This window comes from Chanodichthys erythropterus, chromosome 3, assembly GCF_024489055.1.
Source record: "Chanodichthys erythropterus isolate Z2021 chromosome 3, ASM2448905v1, whole genome shotgun sequence".
Classification (NCBI taxonomy): domain Eukaryota; kingdom Metazoa; phylum Chordata; class Actinopteri; order Cypriniformes; family Xenocyprididae; genus Chanodichthys; species Chanodichthys erythropterus.
This window is the reverse complement of record NC_090223.1, coordinates 2,311,523-2,330,703: the sequence shown is the minus strand read 5'-3', so window position 1 is coordinate 2,330,703 and position 19,181 is coordinate 2,311,523. Positions and strand designations below refer to the sequence as shown.

General features: G+C 36.1%; 1 protein-coding gene across 1 annotated transcript; it reads right to left on the bottom strand.

Moving 5' to 3' along the window:
• Positions 1 to 4,716: 4,716 nt before the first annotated feature.
• On the bottom strand, positions 4,717 to 18,236 carry LOC137013711 (uncharacterized). The gene is made up of 9 exons (XM_067377669.1): positions 18,152 to 18,236; positions 10,183 to 10,506; positions 9,792 to 10,112; positions 9,594 to 9,716; positions 8,249 to 8,557; positions 7,789 to 8,091; positions 7,397 to 7,705; positions 5,736 to 6,041; positions 4,717 to 5,361 (listed from the first exon to the last, which is right to left on the bottom strand). Exons 2-9 carry the CDS (start codon positions 10,409 to 10,411, stop codon positions 5,294 to 5,296), a joined length of 1,968 nt encoding a protein of 655 aa, XP_067233770.1. The 5' UTR covers positions 10,412 to 10,506; positions 18,152 to 18,236; the 3' UTR covers positions 4,717 to 5,293.
• Between the last annotated feature and the right edge of the window lie 945 nt (positions 18,237 to 19,181).

The window sequence follows — 19,181 nt, the reverse complement described above, 5'->3', positions numbered from 1 at the left end:
TTATTATGAGAAAGCATCTCATTATGATATTATGAGATGGTCATAAACCAGTATTTGAAGCGTTTCATTTGGATTTTGTTTGTAACATTTAGCTGTAATTTCTGCAGAGATTGAACCGACTAAAGATTCGAACACATTTCTTCCGATGATGGTGTTTCCAGTGGCCCTTTCCCAGATCCTGTTTTCTGATCTGATCTTTCATCTCAGGAACCTGATGAATCTGGATCTTCAGCTGGAGACTCTCCAGAAACTACAACAGAATCAAATCACCGTTAAACAGACTGTATGGATTATTCCATTAAGATCAGTGTGACAAACTAACAAACTGCCAGATGTTTCTGTTATTAATGTTATTTACAACTTTCACAACAATTAAACAACTGACAATATTGACACTGCTGTTGTTCCTCTTCATTCATTCCATGATAAATCTCCCACCATTTTCCATCATCATTCCTTTGATCTTCTGCAGTAGTTCTTGTGCCTGAATATCTGAACAAAATCATGATGTAATTCTGAACTTCAGGAGCAAATAAACACTTAAAGAAATCCAGGATCTCTATAATAATAATAATGATCAAATATATATTATCATATAATAATATATAGGTTAGTCAGCCAACACCCACCTACACCAACGCATCGTCACCAGATCTCCACACTCCACCCACTCATTCACTCTCCCCTGAGTACTGATCACGAGCACCTGCACCTCATCTTCATGAGCACTATAAAGACTCTGGTTCCCCACTCTTCATTGTCTGGTCTCGTCAATACAAACCTGGACTCCTTACCTGCTACTTACCTGTGTTATCCTGCTGTCTTCTCTCCATCTCTTGTGTCCTGTTCTCCAGCCGATCCTGTTAAAACAAACCCTTGATTACTCTTCAGCTAAGTGACTGTGTCAACGAGCTTGCATATCTACTCAACTCAGAAGACCAGACCTAATGCAGAACTCCACGAACACGGGCGAGGATCGTGCACCGGATCCGCAAAGCAGATGCTTTATCTCGACTATATCAACCCGAGCCAGAAAGTTCCGACCCCGAACCGATCCTCCCTCTAGCCATGCTCCTCAGCCCTATCCAGTGGGCCATCAACCAACAGATAACCCAAGCTAACGCCTCTGAACCCTCTCCGCCGGGAGGTCCTGAGGGGCTCCTCTGTGTTCCACCGGCCCACCATCAGCCCCTCATGGACTTAGCTCACTCCTCTCCAGGCTCTGGACACCCAGGCAGTTCACGTACCTTCTCGCTTTTGAAGGCAACACTGCTGGTGGCCATCCATGAGCAATTTATCTTAAAAAGTGAGCAAAATCAACAAAAAGTGTCCCGCAACCTTCACCCCTAACTATAGGACATGTGGATGGTGACAAACAGTTCACAGACCCTCGTTGTAAAGTCTTCTGGCAGTACATTTCTTCCCTTCAATGCCGAAAGTCAAGACACACACACAAATACACGTATGACAAAACCTGTTATCCACAGCACCAATAAAGATGAACAGACAGTGTAAATGGTGCAATGAAAATTCTGTAACAAAACAAACTAATATTTGACCTAATAAGGTTGTATTAAAATACTCAAGCTTCCTACTGACAGTAATGCACTTCCTAGGATGCAAAGACAAGGGGACCACACTGATGGGAGAAATCAAAATAAAGTTTGTTCATTGATGTTACTTGTTGGGGATAGGCTAACACATACACTGTTGCCTATACACATGCATTTCATACACTCCAACAGTACATCTAGGTTAGTAAATATATCATTTCTGACCTTGCTGAATATTTTGCCATGACATGCATTTTACCTGCTTTGTTGCCTAATAGATAACTATTAACTGTGATAAAAGTAATTAACACCCCTATTCTTATTTTATCAGTGGACTGCAAATATAATAATTTTGAGCTTTAGTGCAGCATCAGTGTGTATGACTATAAAAGTGCGTTTTTGTCACTGACAGGCTCGGATCGGACAACATTATATAAACGGGACCCGACATTTATGTTAATAGCAAGATTGTTTTGGTTTAAACTAGGGCTGTCAATAGTTTTCAGGTACAGAAATTGAACAAAGTAATCAAATAGGCCTCTGAAGACAAAAGACCTTCTGATGCATCTGCGGCACATCTAATTATTGCCTCGCCTACGACGCATTCCAATGACGTCACGCAGGCTATAAATATAGGTCAATTTCATTGACGTTGTTTGACACATATATTCACAGCTGGTCATGACTAAAGACGTTCCCATAGCACTAAGCACAGCTTTGAGTGTAGCCTTTGAACGGGAACAAGTTTCATCCTCATGCGTACTTCCCATTCGTGTGTATTCCTGACATTGTCTGCAAAATTTCACCAAACAATGGTTATTTTGACAAATTCAGACTATTTTATTTATTAAAGCTAGAGTATTGTTTTTCCAGAACAGATTCCATTAGACTGCGGCCTACAAACACAGTCTGAGTTTAATTCTTTGGATTTCTGCTGCATGTGTTTATATTTAGTTGTGTCTGAAGATTTGATTTGATTTGGTACATCAATCATAGAACATATAAACTAACACAGATTTCACTTGACTTTAGTTTATGTATTCAATAATACTCATTCACATACAGTGTACATTAAAATCTGTCATGAGTGTTACAACAGCTTTTAGGAAACAGACACTAAAGCAGTGTTCATCCACTAGAGGTCAGACATGATAAGAAATGAATACCAGCAGTATATCTATATCTTATGAGCATATAATTTTGTCCAACCGACTTGCAAATGAGAATTAAACAATCAAAAGCAATAAATCCAAATAATTATAAACAGAATTCACAGTTAATAAATTCTTTGTTATTGTATATGTCAAAATGTGCAATAGAAAATGTGCAAAAAATCAGTTACACTGTAAAAAACAGTTTTTTCCGTAGCTGTGGTTGCCAGAATAATTTTGTAAAAATACAAAAAAATACATTTTACAGTATAAATTACAGTAATTTACAAACAAGAAAATCTGTAAACCAGTAAATTCAACAATGCACACTACTACTAAAATCTGTTTTGTACCTTTAACATATACTGACAATCACCATAAATATAGCTGCGAGCAGCGATGGCGGGCCCAAGCCCGGTGGCACCGCCACCCCGGTGGCTTCAGGGCAACTGTGCACAGCGGGCAATAGGCACTTAAAATGGTTAAACATCAAAGGACTATGTCAAATTCACTCCACATTTACTGCACTACAAGGTGCCGTTATAGAGCCCCTCCTCCCTGCCCATTTTCAAAGGATTACATGTGCCAAGTTTTAACATTATTCTGATGAATTTTGAAGCAAATCAGGTAAAAATAAGAGGGTGATCTCAATGTATGCTGAAAGTGACACATTTTCTGCTTCCAGTTGGTGGCGCTATGACTTTGAATCACAATAGTCAAATCCATGTGATCAGCCTTGTACAACGAAGACTAAGCCAAAGTTTCATCAAAATCAATTAATGTATGCAGAAGTTATAACACTTTGTTTCCCTTTTCTTGCCATAAATTCGTTGCCTCGCCACGGCCAAACCGTTTGAGATATCCAAAATCCGTTTGCAATTAAACAACTTCAATGTGTTAGCAACAAGTTAAAAAAGCTTGGTGTAAATTGGATAAACCCTGTAGGAGTAGTAGTATAAAATTCATAGCCTGTTTTTTCAAAAAATTAACATTCAAACAAAAATAGCCGACTTCCTGTTGGTCGGAGCTAATGAATGTAAATTAGAAAATTGTCCGGCTTGATGAGAACAATATGTGTACCGAGTTTGGTGACTGTAGGAAAAACTAACCCCCCACTTTTGTCAAAAGGTGGCGCTACTGAGCCCCTCCACCACGCCCATTTCTATGGCTTTGTCCATGTCTACTGGTTGACAATATTGATGTGTGTGTCGAGTTTCATGCAATTTGAAGCATGTTAAGAGCCTCAGAAACACTCAAGAATATTATTACAGTTTGACCTGTTGCCATGGCAACAATATTTCAAATATCAAAAATCCTGTCATAGGTCTACATCTGCTGTGTATTGACATTACACTGATGAAGTTTGAAGCAAATCAGGTAAAAATAAGAGGGTGATCTCAAAGCATTTCAAAAAGTGATACACTTCCTGCTGCCAGTTGGTGGCGCTATAACTTTGACTCACAATAGTCACATCGATGTGATCAGACTACTACAACCAACACACTCGTGAAGTTTCATAAAGATCAAAATATGTATTAAGACGTTATAACACATTTCCTGTTTCCTTTTTCTCGCCATAAATTCGTTGCCTCGCCACGGCCAAACCGTTCGAGATATCAAAAATCCCCTGGCAATTTTTAATCATCAGTGTCTTGACTTCATGCTGACCGAGTTTGGTGGCGATCGGATTAATCGTCTAGGAGGAGTATATCAAATTCCAGAGCATGCGTTTTTCAAACAACCCTTAATAGCTGACTTCCTGTTGGCGTGGCGATTAACTTAGAGCGCGAAAGTTGTTCGGCCCGATGAGGTCTATATGTGTACCGAGTTTCATACTAATACGTGCAAGCATGTTTAATATATGGACCAAATTTTCAGACTTTTTTCAAGGGGGCGCTGTCGAGCCCCCCTGCCACGCCCGGGTACCAGCCTCTCCGGCGTCCTAATGGCCGCGGATTCCAATGTGTGTGCCAATTTTCAAGAGTTTTTGAGCATGTTAAGGCCCCCAAAAAGCCCCGGAAGACGAAAAAAAAAAAAAAAAAAAATCCTTAGAAGAACAAGAGGGCCCTGCGCGCTTAATTCGCTTGGGCCCTAATAATGCAGGTGGTGAAAGAGAAAGCCACATAAAGAATCAGAGTTCATCACAAATAGCTTTTTCATGAGCTGAAGTATATACTGATATAAAGAAGGTGCACAGAGTCATTCACGCAAATGCAAACACTTACATAATGCAATAAACATTCATTAAACAACAGAAGATGTAACATTAACCCTAATGTACATAAATAATAACAAAAACTATTAAGAAACATGATTATTTAAACAAAAAGACTTTCAAATGTGAAGTGTCACACAGGGAATTGTGGGAATATCAGTTTACAGTTTTTTACTGTAAATTATACATTGATTTTGTCTTTTTTACTTATAAAAATTGTTAAATTTACAGCATTTTACTGTGAAAATTACATAAAATGTCTGGTAAGAGCTTTTACTGTTTTCCCTTTATATAATACTGGAACTGTTAACCTATTTACATTTTTTTCCCATAGCGTTTTTACAATATTTTACCATTAAAATCACATTCATGTTTTACAGTTTCATTTGTAGTAATGCTGTCCCCTCCTGCCCATCTTCTGTATCTGTATTTTGTTCTCTCTCTGTAAGAAAACAAAGAATCTGTTAAAAAGGAAGATTTCAGGACTAATCATGTTAAAATCAATGATAATCAAAATCATTGATTTCTATCTAATCAAACACAATCAAAATGACTAGAGTGTTGAGTGTCAAACCATAAAGAAGCCACAGTATACTTAGACTTAAGAATTAGAATTCATTATCTTTAAATGATATTTGGAAAAAGACTGCTCCACCTAAATAATAAAAAAATATCTGTTTGAAAAAGCTTTCTTGAAAACATTGGTCAGTTTTGTAAATGGATATGCAAAACTAACAGAGGAATGAAAATGCAAAATGCATGAAAACTGTGAAAATGAACCCTAAGCCAAACCAAATAGGATCACATGTTACTCACCACGGATCGTAACTTTAAATCTCTTGTATTTAGTCTCTCGGCTGCTGACGATCAGTAGTTTATAAACTCCGGTGTGTTCAGATGTGCTATTTGTTAAGATCAGAGATCCAGTTTGATGATCCAGATTCAGTGTGTTTTTGAATTTCCCTTCAGCACCGTCATATGTGCAGAAATCTTTATTTCTTTCTCCTTTCGCTATGAGTCTGTCTTCAGCTCCAAACAGCCACAGTATCCGATCATCATCTTGTATTTCAATATCGTTGTCTAGCATGACCAAATCTCCCTCCATCTCTGACACAGTCTTCTCTTTATTTTGTTCCAGCACCACATATAAGAAAAAAGCAGAACAGATCATGTCATTATTAAGGAAACCTATTTAATTAAGAGGGCTTATTTTTTCAGTATTAGTTAGGGTTACGGCTCATACAGGTTTGGTGCATACATTTTCTTATTTAAGCAAACTGCAAAAAAACTCAAATAATATTATATTTGAGCAAACATTAACAATCAAAACCAGTGTTTCTAGACAGAGCCGTGGTCATCCCGTGGTCATCCCGTGATTCTTGATTATGCAAATGTCAAGGGAACATAACATTTTAGAATTTTGTTACAATGTTACTTTTAAATGATCTCAGAACATTCTGAAACAAGCAGTAACATTTAAAAAAAATTTAGATGAATAAAAGTCTTATGGATTTACAACAACATGACGGTGAGTAAATGAGGGTGAACTAACCTTTAACTGCTTATCCTTCCAAACCTGTGAGACTTTCAATCATTTTCAGAACACAGATAAAGATCTTTTTGATGAAATCTGAGTGCTTTCTGTCCCTCCATAGACAGCTACACAACTACCACTTTGACGCCTAAAAAAGCTCATAAAGAGATCATAAAACTGATCCATATAAATCGAGCATTTAGTCTGAATTATCTAAAGAGACACTATCACTTTATATGATGAACAGATTGAATTTAGCCTTTTATTCACATATAAACATTCATCAACACACACATAAGATCTGATAAACTGAAGTTCAAACATGCTTGCTTGACGTGTCAGTGAGAACCAATGAGGTTCATTCTCGTGTAACACAGTACATAACTGTATGTTTATATGTGAATAAAAGCTTAAATTCTCAATTAATAAGGATTAGTTGTACAATACCTTGATAAACTTTAAGCATCAAGGTAATAGTTGCATGGATTTCAACGGAGGGACAAAAGACTCCTGCAGTGTAAAAAAAAAAACTTGCTGCCTTAGATTTTTAAGTGCAATGAACTTAACTTTGTAAGTCATTTCACATTTACACATTTCACATTACATTTAAACATTACACATTACATTAAAATGGCTTAGAAATTATTTGAATTAATTAGTTTTTTAAGTTATACTAGTATCAACTCTTTTTTAAGTCAGTTTAATGTAATTTAAGTAGAAATAACTTGCAAAGCTAATTGCACTTAAATTTAAGACAGCAAAGTTTTAGTTTTTTTACAGGGTGGATTTAATTTCAAGTATCATAAATTGTTTCGAAGATGAATGAAAGTCGTACAGCTCTGGAACTGTGTGAGGGTGAGTAAATAATTTTTGGGTGAACCCTGTTATTGTTAATATTCTGTGTTAAGAGCATTGAAAGCTTTAAAACGATTGGTTTACTCACCGTGGGCAATAACCACGAATCTCTTGCATGTGATCTTCTTGCCACTGGTGATTTGTAGTGTATAAATGTCTGAATGTGCTCTGCTGATGTTCCTGATGGTCAGATCTCCAGTTCGCTGGTTTATTTGCAAGCGATCTCTGAATCTCCCATCAGGACCTTCATAGAATAAGGCCTTACTGGTGGCTCCGATGAGTTCGGCTATGATAGTCTCTTTATCGCTAAACTTCCACAGTATCCGATCATCACTGAGTTCAGTAACACCAGTTTGAAGAGTCACAGCATCTCCAACTGTATGTTTCAGCGTATTCACTGCCACAGCAAGAGAAACATTTAGAAGAAACATGTGAATGTGAACCAGATTATCGATAATGTGATTATCTTGAGCTACTCACTCCAGACGAGAACGTTGAATTTCTTGTATGAAACTTTATTGCTGCTCTTGATCTCTACTTCATAAACTCCAGAGTCGATGCTTTTAATGTTTATGATGGTGAGGTTTCCAGTTCGACTGTCCACCTCCAGTCTGTCTCTGAACCCCTCATCGTCAATGCTGGTATTATCTGTTTTTCCATCAACTTTGGCTATGACGGCATTCTTAGGTTCAAACTTCCACAGTATCAGATCGTCTTTCTGTATTTCAGTAACACCGGTCTTCAGATGGACAGTCTCTCCTTCAGTGAATTTCAGTGTGTCCACTTTTCACAGTAAAAAACACAACAATTAAACACATGTTGACATGTGCAGGTGAACAACTCAACACCCAATGATGACCCCAATGAAAATCAAAATGAATAAATTCACACATTTACAGAAAAATACAGTATGGGTATATTATGTATTCGAGCTACGCACCTCGTACAATCACTTTGAATCTCTTCATTTTGGTCGCTCTGCTGCTGGTGATCTCCAGACAATAATCTCCAGAGATTCTGATCCTGATGTCGCTGATGGTCAGATCTCCAGTCTGCTGGTCCAGCTGCAGTTTGTCTCTGAAGTGCACATCGCCGGTATACAAAATATTACCGTCTTTTTTGTCGATTTGAGCGATGACATTGTTTTGTGGTCCAAACATCCAGCGAACTTCATCGCCTCTCTGGATTTCAGCTGCACCGGTTGTCAGCGTGACAGAACTTCCTTCTATCACTGACAACGTTTTCTTTTCTGTCTCAACACCAAGACATGAAATCTTTTAACAGATGACTCATTGATCCAGTTATCAAAATTCAAAACGTTTGTGAATGAATAAGCCACTGTAAATGAAGTTTCGTCAGAAATAATAGCTATGCTACAAAACTTTTGTTGTTAAAGTGTCATGAAACCCCAAAACACATTTTTGAGATATGAACAGATGCATTTGTAATGAAGGAGTTGTTCTAACAAGAAACAGACCTGGTTTTCAACATGATTCAAAAGTGTTGTTCACTGACATTGTTTTCTTTTCTGACTCTCGCCATCATGAAGATGTTTGATTTTTAAAATGTTCAAGTAGTCAAAAGAGCCTCTAACTAAAGAGTTACCTTCATGTACATTTTTTGAATGAACAAACTACTGTAAATAAGTTCAGAGCAAAAAGCTCCCAACATAAGTAGAATTTTAAGATGCATATCTAATGAAGGAATGTTCTTTTTCTGTTGTTTTTTAATGTAACTTTTTAAAATGCATTTAAATGATTCTAGAACTTCCTCTAATATATCTCAAATAAAAACAAGTAATTCTCTACAGCAACAGTAAATTCCTGTTTTTCTTAAGATCTGCTGTACGATTCAGTAGTTGCACAATATAAGAAAACATAGTATTTAGTGCTGTCAAATGATGAATTGCATCCAAAATAAAAGTTTGTGTTTGCATAATATATGTGTGTGTGTGCTGTGTATATTTATTATGTAGATATAAATACACACATGCATGCATATATTTAACAAAAATACATTATATTTATATATAAAATATTTCTAATATAAATTACTTATGTATATGTATATAAATAAATACATACATATCTTAAATAAATACATGCATGTGTGTTTATTTATATCTACATAATAAATATACACAGCACACACACACACACACACACACATATTATGTAAACACAAACTATAATTTTGGATGCGATTCATCATTTGACAGCACTAATGCAAATGAAATCTCTTATATATGCCTATTCCTTTCACTATATTAGCTGTAGTGCGATTACCTTTCCGTTTAGAGTATCTGAACATGTAGTAGTAAATCACACCCAGAGCTGAAGCCACAAACAGAAGGACACAAACACAAATCAGCACAATATATCCAGTGGACAGTCCCGGATCTGGAACGGCTGAAAAGACAGTGATTATTGTAAGGAAATAGCATGTGCAAATTCATCTAACATGATATAACATGAGCTACTTACCAACAAAAACATTGAATCTCTTGTATAAGGTCTCTTTACTATTGGAGATCTGTAGTTGATAAACGCCGGCGTCTGCAGTTCTGACGTCTCTGATGGTGAGAGATCCGGTCTGATTTTCCAGATGTAGTCTGTCTTTATATAAATGATCTGAACTGAATGTGATCTGATGAATCTTTATGTTCATTTCAGCTATAAGAGTGTCTGGATTCAAAGGTCCAAATGTCCACCGCATTAGATCATGTTTGTGTGAATCAGTAAAACCAGTATATAGAGTCACAGAATCTCCTTCTCTCTTGTTTTCCAACCCGGCAAAAATCACATCTGGAAAACAAACAGTTATTTGATGTTTAGTGCGTTTTTAATAATAATTAGACATATGTGAGCTACTCACCATGGACAGTGACACTGAATGTATTGACTAAGGTCTCAGTGCTGATGATCTTTATATAATAATCTCCAGAGTGTTTCGTTCTGATGTCACTGATGGTCAGATATCCAGTCTGATTGTCCAGCTGCAGTCTGTCTTCGAATCTCCCATCATCAACATCATACAAAGAGACAGTTTGAGTTGTCCCCTCGATTTTAGCAATAATAGTATTTTGAGATTCATACATCCACATCAATAAAGATATTCTCTGTATTTCAGTGACGTTAGATGGTAGAGTTAAGGAATCTCCCTCCTTCACTGACACTCTTTTCGTCTCCCCAAACACACCTGAAAAACAAACAGAACCAGTAGATCGTTTTCAATTTCAGTAAACAAGCCCACTAAATACTACAGAATACAGTGAATTTACATATCATGAAATGAACCTGATCTTGTCATTGGTGGACGCTCGATTATATTTGCATAATAAAATAGCGTGAATAACAGTGTGCACTTGTGAAGAATCTGTACAAGGCTTTTATATAAAATAGTCATGAATATATCTTTGACTTAAGATGAGTTTATCATCTTTATCATCAATAAAGATGTATCACATGTAAGAGTCTGATTCACTGACCTCTGAGGACATTATTTAGATTTAGCCCTAGGATACCACTGCATGAAATTTATTCTTGCTTTAATATTTTGAACATTTTCAAGTCATTATGAGGAAATTATTCAGCCAGGACCATGTAGACTCACACAGACATCAAGATTCAGTGTATGAACCTCAACAATGTTGACACAATTTTCAGATAAACAGATCAACTCTAAGCAAGCTAAAGTCACAAAAAAGCTTTTTGTTGATTGTCACCATCGTTGAGGTTCATACACTGAATCTTGATGTTTGTGTAAGCCGTGGACACACTTAAAGATTGTAAAGCTGATTATGAATGTAAATTGATACTTATGACTGATCGCTCTCAGTCAGAGCCAGTCACGTACAGTCGGTGTTTAAATTCTGTGTGTAAGTCTTCTTCAGTCTTAGAAAGTTAAGTGTGTCCCCAGCTTAAAAGACAAAGCTGAACGCACTTCGTATATAATTAATAAAAAACTCTGAATTTCTGATTTTTTTTAAATCTACAAAGTGATATGTAAAGCTGCAAAACTAACAGCTAATGTACTCAGAGATCAGACTCTGGATGAGATCAGTGAATCAGACCACTGTATGATGATTGAATCATCAATAAGTAATTGAATTCATCTGACCACAATTTCTCTTGCAATTTTTGCTATAACAAATATGCATCAGAAACACACAGAGAGAAAAACTGACGCTGAAAAGTCAAGGGTTAAGAGCCCAACTAAAGCATACACTGACCTCCTTAACAGTGACTTCAAACTTTATTATTTTCAATAAAACATCAACATCTAAAAGTTTTGAATGCAAGAAATAGTCAGACTGGATTGTTGTAAGTGAAGATGTTGAGATCTAGTCAGATCTGTTAGAGTTTAATGTTCTGCTGCTGGTCATGTGACAGTGTTTTCAGCTTATTTAAATAAGGAGATTTTACTTTAATTTTAAGGCTTTTGTTTGGCAGCTGTTGCTGCCAGTCATTTGATCCTTTTATCATCTGTTTTGTTATTGTATTAATTACAGATTATTTTTGTAATTTTACATACATCTGTATGTAATTTAAGAAAACAGAAAAATACTGTATAAACTCATTATAAATTACTGTAATTTGTCATTAATTTTTATTGCTTCTGTGCAGAGTTATAAATTTACGGAGCCCCTATGATGGGATGTAGTGGTGGAAAAAAAATAGGATGAGAGGAATTTTTTGTTGTTGTTTTCAAATCTTTTGAGTTCCCTCGCGCAACTTTCGCGTTTCCCTGAGAAACGTTGCGTTCCCTCGCAAAGTTATAATCGTTCCCTTGCTGTGAGCTCGGACAAACACTTCCTCTAATGTAGTGTTTCAGTTAGTAACATACGTTAATAATGCACACAAATAATGCGCGGCTCATAGAGTCTGAACTTGTTGGAATCAAATATAAAGAAATGCAGTCAGTGCTTATGTCAAGCAGTTCAGCAAAGTTGGCAATATATTCACAGATTCGAGCTTCCCAGATTAATAACTCGTGAGCTAAACTTTGTTAAACACAAATGCAGCTTCTTCCAATCATAGCAACCTAGACAACCAGCTACAACAACCCAATTTTCCTCAAATATGCTTTATAATAAATTGGTCTCTATGAGCAGGTGGCGGAGATACATCCATTTTGCTCATTTTACATTATGAAAAATACTCAATAACTTCACTGTAACACACTGTACTGTCACTAAATCAGTTCATACATCACTGCTCTCCTGCTGGTTAGGTACTACAACACTTAGTTTGGCAAGTAGCACATAAAGGCCTTTTTTACACAAATGATGTTGGTACACAACTTACTTACAACAGCTTTTGCATGATAACTGCTTACTGAATTTGATGGCATTACAATGTATTTAATATTTTTTTCTAATAACAGTGAAGTTATTGATTGTTTCATAATAAATAATCATAAAATGTATGCATTTTTTTTTTTAATCAAACTAAGTTTCCCAGTACAACCAGCAGGAGAGCAGTTATGTATGAACTGAATTTGGTGACAGTTCAGTGTGTTACAGTGAAGTTATTGAGTATTTTCATAATATAAAACTCAATTCAGCAAAAGGGTTTTGGGTTTTGCACTTTTCAGACGGTCCCTTCAGACTTGTCTCTCCGCTGCCTGCTCATAGAGATAAATTTATTATAAAGCACATTTGAGGAAAATTGGGTTGTTGTAGCTCGTTATCTAGGTTACTATGATTGGAAATAGGGTTATAAACTTTGTGTTTTAACAATGTTATTGATCTGGGAAGTTAGAATCTGTGAATATTTTGGCAACTTTATTTGCTTGACTTAAGCACTGACTGCATTTCTTTATATTTGAGTCCAACAAGTTCAAACTCTAAGAGCTGCGCATTATTTGTGCGCATTATTAACGTTACTAACTGAAACACTACTGCCAGCCAGCGGGACATTAGAGGAAGTGTTTGTCCGAGCTCACAGAAAGGGAAATATGTTTGCGTGGGAACGCAAAAGTTTTGATTTTTTTCCCCCTCCCATCTCAATTTTTTCCACCACCTTGTCCCTTTAGGGGCTCCGTATAAATAAATTAAATTCTTATTGAATTTCACATTAAATTTTAAAAATACAGCCAAACAGAGTATGGGAAACGAAAGTGGGCTGCCTACACAAAACCTGCATGGGCCCAAAGGTACAAAAGTTGCTCTGGGTCCGAACGGGCTACAGGCCACATTGGGCCATCATGGGCTTAAAGGATTAGTTCACTCTCAAATAATAACATAATAATAATAGAATATACGATATGAGCACTGTGTCCTGGGTCAATATATAATTGTGGGAGATTTTGAGTTTGAATAATTCTGGGAAAAAATATATTTATTTACAAAATATTATTATCTTCCCTGATAAATTATCCCTGAAATATTTTGTTTTTAGTAATTGCCAAGCTCAGGCATAATTGATTTCAGATATTTAGTTTTAAAAACAAGAAGTTTACTCATTATTTGGTCAACTATGTTACGGACAAAACCTATAAGTTTTAACTTTATGTAAATGGCAGACATTTAAAAAAATCATTACTCTTGGAAGAATATGTGTCTATTTACCTACCTTTTCAATTAAAATACCCAATTAATTAAGAAAATACACATTTTGTTCAATTGAAACCCCAAATTTCAAGTACTGAAGTAACCAGTCTGTATATTTTGTTTCCAAACTGCTTGATTCATGATAATTTTCTTGATTAAATTATGCTGAGGTATATATTTGACAGCTACTCAGTTTCTAAATATTTACTTGGAGATTAGGGAACCATTGAAATACATATATTTTTTTAAAAAACATAATGGTAACTTAATTGACAGCCCAGTATCATAGTTGACAAAAGTAACATAGTTGACTGGACATGACAAAGTAGGATGATGTATTTAACAAACACAATCCTAAACTATATCAATTATTATATGTTAGCTAATCTTTTATTGCATTTAATCAAGACCTGTTGAATATTTCATGACATAAAGGAGAAATACAGACGCACATCAGTTTAAACTGTTTGTGTCAAAACTAAATTTCCTTCTCATTTAAACAGTCAGTGCCCCCAAAATGCTTAGTTCCTTTGGCATTGTGTAAGCACTGCAAGTCAAAATGTTTAGATGTTTTGTCACTATGGCAAATATCCCTCATGTCCACCTTTCAGTCTTAGTCCAGTCCTTCACTGACAATGGTTACTGTACAGTTTTTGTCTAGCTAACGGAATACAATTGTGTGTAAAACTGAAAAAAGACAGGATTTTAGGGTAAGAGTAGCCTCCAAGGTTTGACATCATATATTGCACTCATACTGCCAAGGAAATTGTAACCATTATCATTCACACACATAAAGTAACTTCCATACATCAGAGTAAAAGGAAAATGTATACAGCATAATATACTGTAATATAAACACACAAACAAAAAATAATGAAAATTATATGCAGCCTATAGTGCTGTAAATAAAGCTGGAGTTTCACAACTAACAGTTCTTCACTGGTCGCTCGTTTCCTTCCAATGCCATTATTCTCTACAATAGCGTAAAAAAAGAAAACATCAAATCAGTCATACAGAAGAGTCATACACTACATTACAGACAATTACATAGGAATGTTCTATGTTCTCCACAACTTCATTATACTACTGGCCACTACTCCAGTGGTTCCAAACCTGGGGTACATGTAGCCCTATGCAGAGGTACTACAGGGGGTATTTGACAGAAAGGGGAGGGGGAAAATCATCAATGACTAGACTTACTGAAATGTTACAGTAAAACCCACAGTATTACATTTACATGGGAGGCACTAATTGCAGCTCTTTGACCCTTTTTCTTATTGTATGTTATATTCTTCAAAATAAGGATTATAATGATAATTGCATCATACAGTAAGCTGCAGTTTTTAGGCAAAATGTTGAAGTCAGATAAGTCAAATACTTTCATACCTGGATTACCTGGATACACAAGTGAGGTAAAGTGGGTACTGAAGCCAAACAAGTTTGGGAACAACTGCTTAATTGTAAAAAAGTTATAATGATGGACAACCAGTAACTGACTTACATGTTACATTTTAGTCAAATTCTAGTTTCACCTGACTGTCAATTGCTGTAATAATTTATCAAATGTTCCAAGGATTCATATATGGTATTCATGGTATTATGTTCTTGACTAATTTTGACAATTGAACAAACTATTGTGCGTGTGATGACTTATACAATGAAATGACGCTGACATGTTTTGGAGCAAACAACCATTAGACTGAGAATCGACAATCAGTTTAGATCAACAAGATCTATTCACTTGGAAATTGTGCTAAATGTAGGCTACCTGTACTTAATCATTTGCAAAGATGTAGTGAGACATTGAGACATGTACTTAGACATTTGCAATTTGCAAAATGAATGAGAAATTCAATTCTGTTGTGAACAATTGCCAAGTGGTTTAGAGGTTTGTCCATGTAGTTTTGAGAATGTAATTTCTGTTTCAAGAAATGAGCCAAACCAATGGAGAAAAACTGTAAGATATGATTTGGCAATATCTTCCCACACATCTCTTTTTATTTCAACATGACATGCTGTCACGTGCTGTGGGGCAGGAATCAACCTGAGCACATCTTTTCTGCAGCAGATAATCGTGGCATTTGCCTGAAAACAAGTTTACTTTTATAATATTTATTGCAAAGTATTTTATAGTTACTGTACAATTAGAATATTAAATGAACTCCTGAAAACTATAAGAACATGTCATGAATGTCAACTATGTTACTCTTGGTCAACTAAGTTACCTTTGCAGAGTAACATAGGTGACTGGTAACCTAGTTGACATTTTTGTTGTTTTTAGGGATAAAATCAAAATGGTTGCCTAGCACCAGACACCACATGGCATTTTACGGAGAGGTTCTTCTAAATAGTATATGTACAACTGAGTTGAATTGAAATTCAAAGTTATTTATGAATTCATTGTAGTAACATTGTTGACATATGATAAGTACACATTTGCCCTAAGCACTACTTTAGGTGAAATAACTGAAAATGTGGAGGGAGAACATACCTTGGAGTCTTGCTAGTTTTCTTTTCAGGAGGAAATGACATCATGTGGAGCAGGTCATGTGATTTGGAAAACACACTCTTCCTTGAGGGGTGTATTTGCTATGGGTAACTTAGATGACAGCGACTTCTCGGACATATATTCAATTTGTCAATTTCTATTGAAAATGTGACATATTGCCCAAAAAGACACATTGTTCACAATTACTTCAACTTAATGTAAATAATATAATTAAAACTGTTTTTAAATAAGTTTTTTAAATGTTTTTTTAGGTAATGAGATTGTGGTTGTAATTCATTTCGGACGGTTATTTAGTTGACATTTTAGGGATATCTAGTAAATTTTTATAAATATATGATTTTTCCATAATAATTAACTATGAAATTTGTAAAGACAAGATCATGAAGAACACTGAAGACTTTTAAAATTTTATTTTAATAATCATGTTTGCGAGATAAATCTCATGGACATGAAAACTCCCTCAATTATATATTGACCCTCCTCATAAAGCCAGCAGTGGCGTGTTTGCAGGGTATCTTGCTCGCTGCTTTGACAGAGTGCCAAAAACTGATTACTTCGTACAAGATTTTTTCCTTCCCTGAAATGTTTCCGACTCATTAACATCAGCGAGTGTGTAATCCGTACGCGTTTCCGATTCTGTTATAGGCTACTTTTAAGTAAGTAATACACCCGACCAGTGCCTTACACCAGTATTGTTAATGATTGAGACCGAAATTAGTTTCTTCTGCTGTCGTGATCATGACATGCATGAAACGATGAAAACCCGCTGACTTACCGTCCAAACATAATGCGAAATAAAGGAGCAATAACTGTTTCTTCATTTTGTTGTAGCATTCAAGATCATATAACCATGACTCGAGTTAAAAAATGACCGATCCGTTTTCTGACGCGCTGTAGTTGACCGCGTATTCACAGATGGGAATTTCCCGGATCAATAACTCGTCATCTAAACGCTGTTACTACACAAATAACACCTCTTTTCAATCGTAGCTAATGTAGAGAAGCAGATACAACCTAATTGTTCTCAAAACCAGCTTTCCTCCGCGGTGGACAAAATGCATTGATCTCTATGCGCGGAGAGACAGATCCGAAGGGACCGTCTGCAAAGTGCAAAACCCGAAAAGCGTTACTACGAAAACAGTCAATAACTTCACTGTCACACACTATAGTGTCATCAAATTCAGTTCACACATCACTGCTGTCCTGATGGTTATACTACAACACTTATTTTCGAAAAATGTCTTTTTGCATATTTTTTATCATAAATCATACAGTGTGTGAACCACTGTAGTAAGTGTTGTATAACCAACAGGACAGCAGTGATGTGTGAACTGAATTTGGTGACTGTACAGTGTATTACAGTCAAGTTATTAAATATATATATTTTTGATAGTCAAGTTATTGAATATTTTTCACTATGAAAAATCATACAAAATTTTCAAAAAGACATTTTCCCAAAGTGTTGTAGTATAACTATCAGGACATCAGTGATGTGTGAACTGAATTTGGCGACAACAGTGTTGTAACATTGAAGTAATTGACTGTTTTTGCAGCAACTTTGCAGACAGTTCCTTCGAATCTGTCTCTCTTCTGCTCATGAGATCAATGCATTTTACGAGGAAAGCTGGTTTTGACGAAAATTAGGTTATAGCTGCTTGTCTAAGTTACTACGATTGAAAAGGTGTTATTTGTGTAGTCATTTTTTTACTTTCACTTTCAGTTCCTCATCATTTAAAGGATTAGTTCACTTTTAAATAAACTTTTTCTGATAATTTACTCACCCCCATGTCATCCAAGATGTTCATGTCTTTCTTCAGTCGAAAAGAAATGAAGGTTTTTGATGAAAATGTTCCAGGATTATTCTCCTTATAGTGGACTTCAATGGCCTCCAAACGGTTCAAGGTCCAAATGGCAGTTTCAGTGCAGCTTCAAAGGGCTTTAAACGATAACAGACGAGGAATAAGAGTCTTATCTAGAGAAACCATCGTCATTTAAAAAAAAAGTTTACGTTTTATAAGCAAATGCTCGCCTTGCTCTGTTATGCGATGCGCGTTCATGACGTCACATAATACGCAATTACGTTGAAAAGGTCACGGTTGACATAGGCGGAAGTACCGAGTCAGTGTTTACAAGTTGAACGTGCAAATACTACGTCAAATGCCGTTTACAAAAAAAGGTAAAACAACTAATGGTTCTTCCATCCTGTGTTGTCAGTGCCATCAGACTGTCATACCCTTCTCCATCAGAACAAAAACACCTCTAAAGGGGGTCGCACACCGGACGCGCACATTATATACACGCAAGCTCAATTTTGAATCGACTACTGATAGAAGAGCTGCACAATGGGAGTGTTTTACGTCAACAGGTGAAACGTTACATATGCTTTAATATTTCGCACTGAGGTTAGTGTACATGGAAAATGGCACAACAAAGCAAAGGGAAAGAAAAGGCTACGTTTATTATACATTTTTAGACTTTTTTCAAGCTGTTAAACTAAAAATGTAAAACTAATGTATCTTGCAGCACAGGGTGAAGTCAGTATGTACATCAATGACAATTTGAGAGAAATATAATATACATTTAATGTAAAACATTGTACATGGCGCTCTGTGGCACGGCAGGATTTTGAACAACTTCCTGAGTCGTAGCTGGGCACCACGCACAGGCGCCGAATGTCGCCACCGGTCTGCGTACACTCATAGAAAACAATACGTTCGAATTTTAAAGACGTGGCTCGGCGCTGAGCTTCGCGTCTGGTGTGCGACCCCCTTAAAACGCTGTTGCTCAGTAACGGTGGTAATGCAGTGAGAT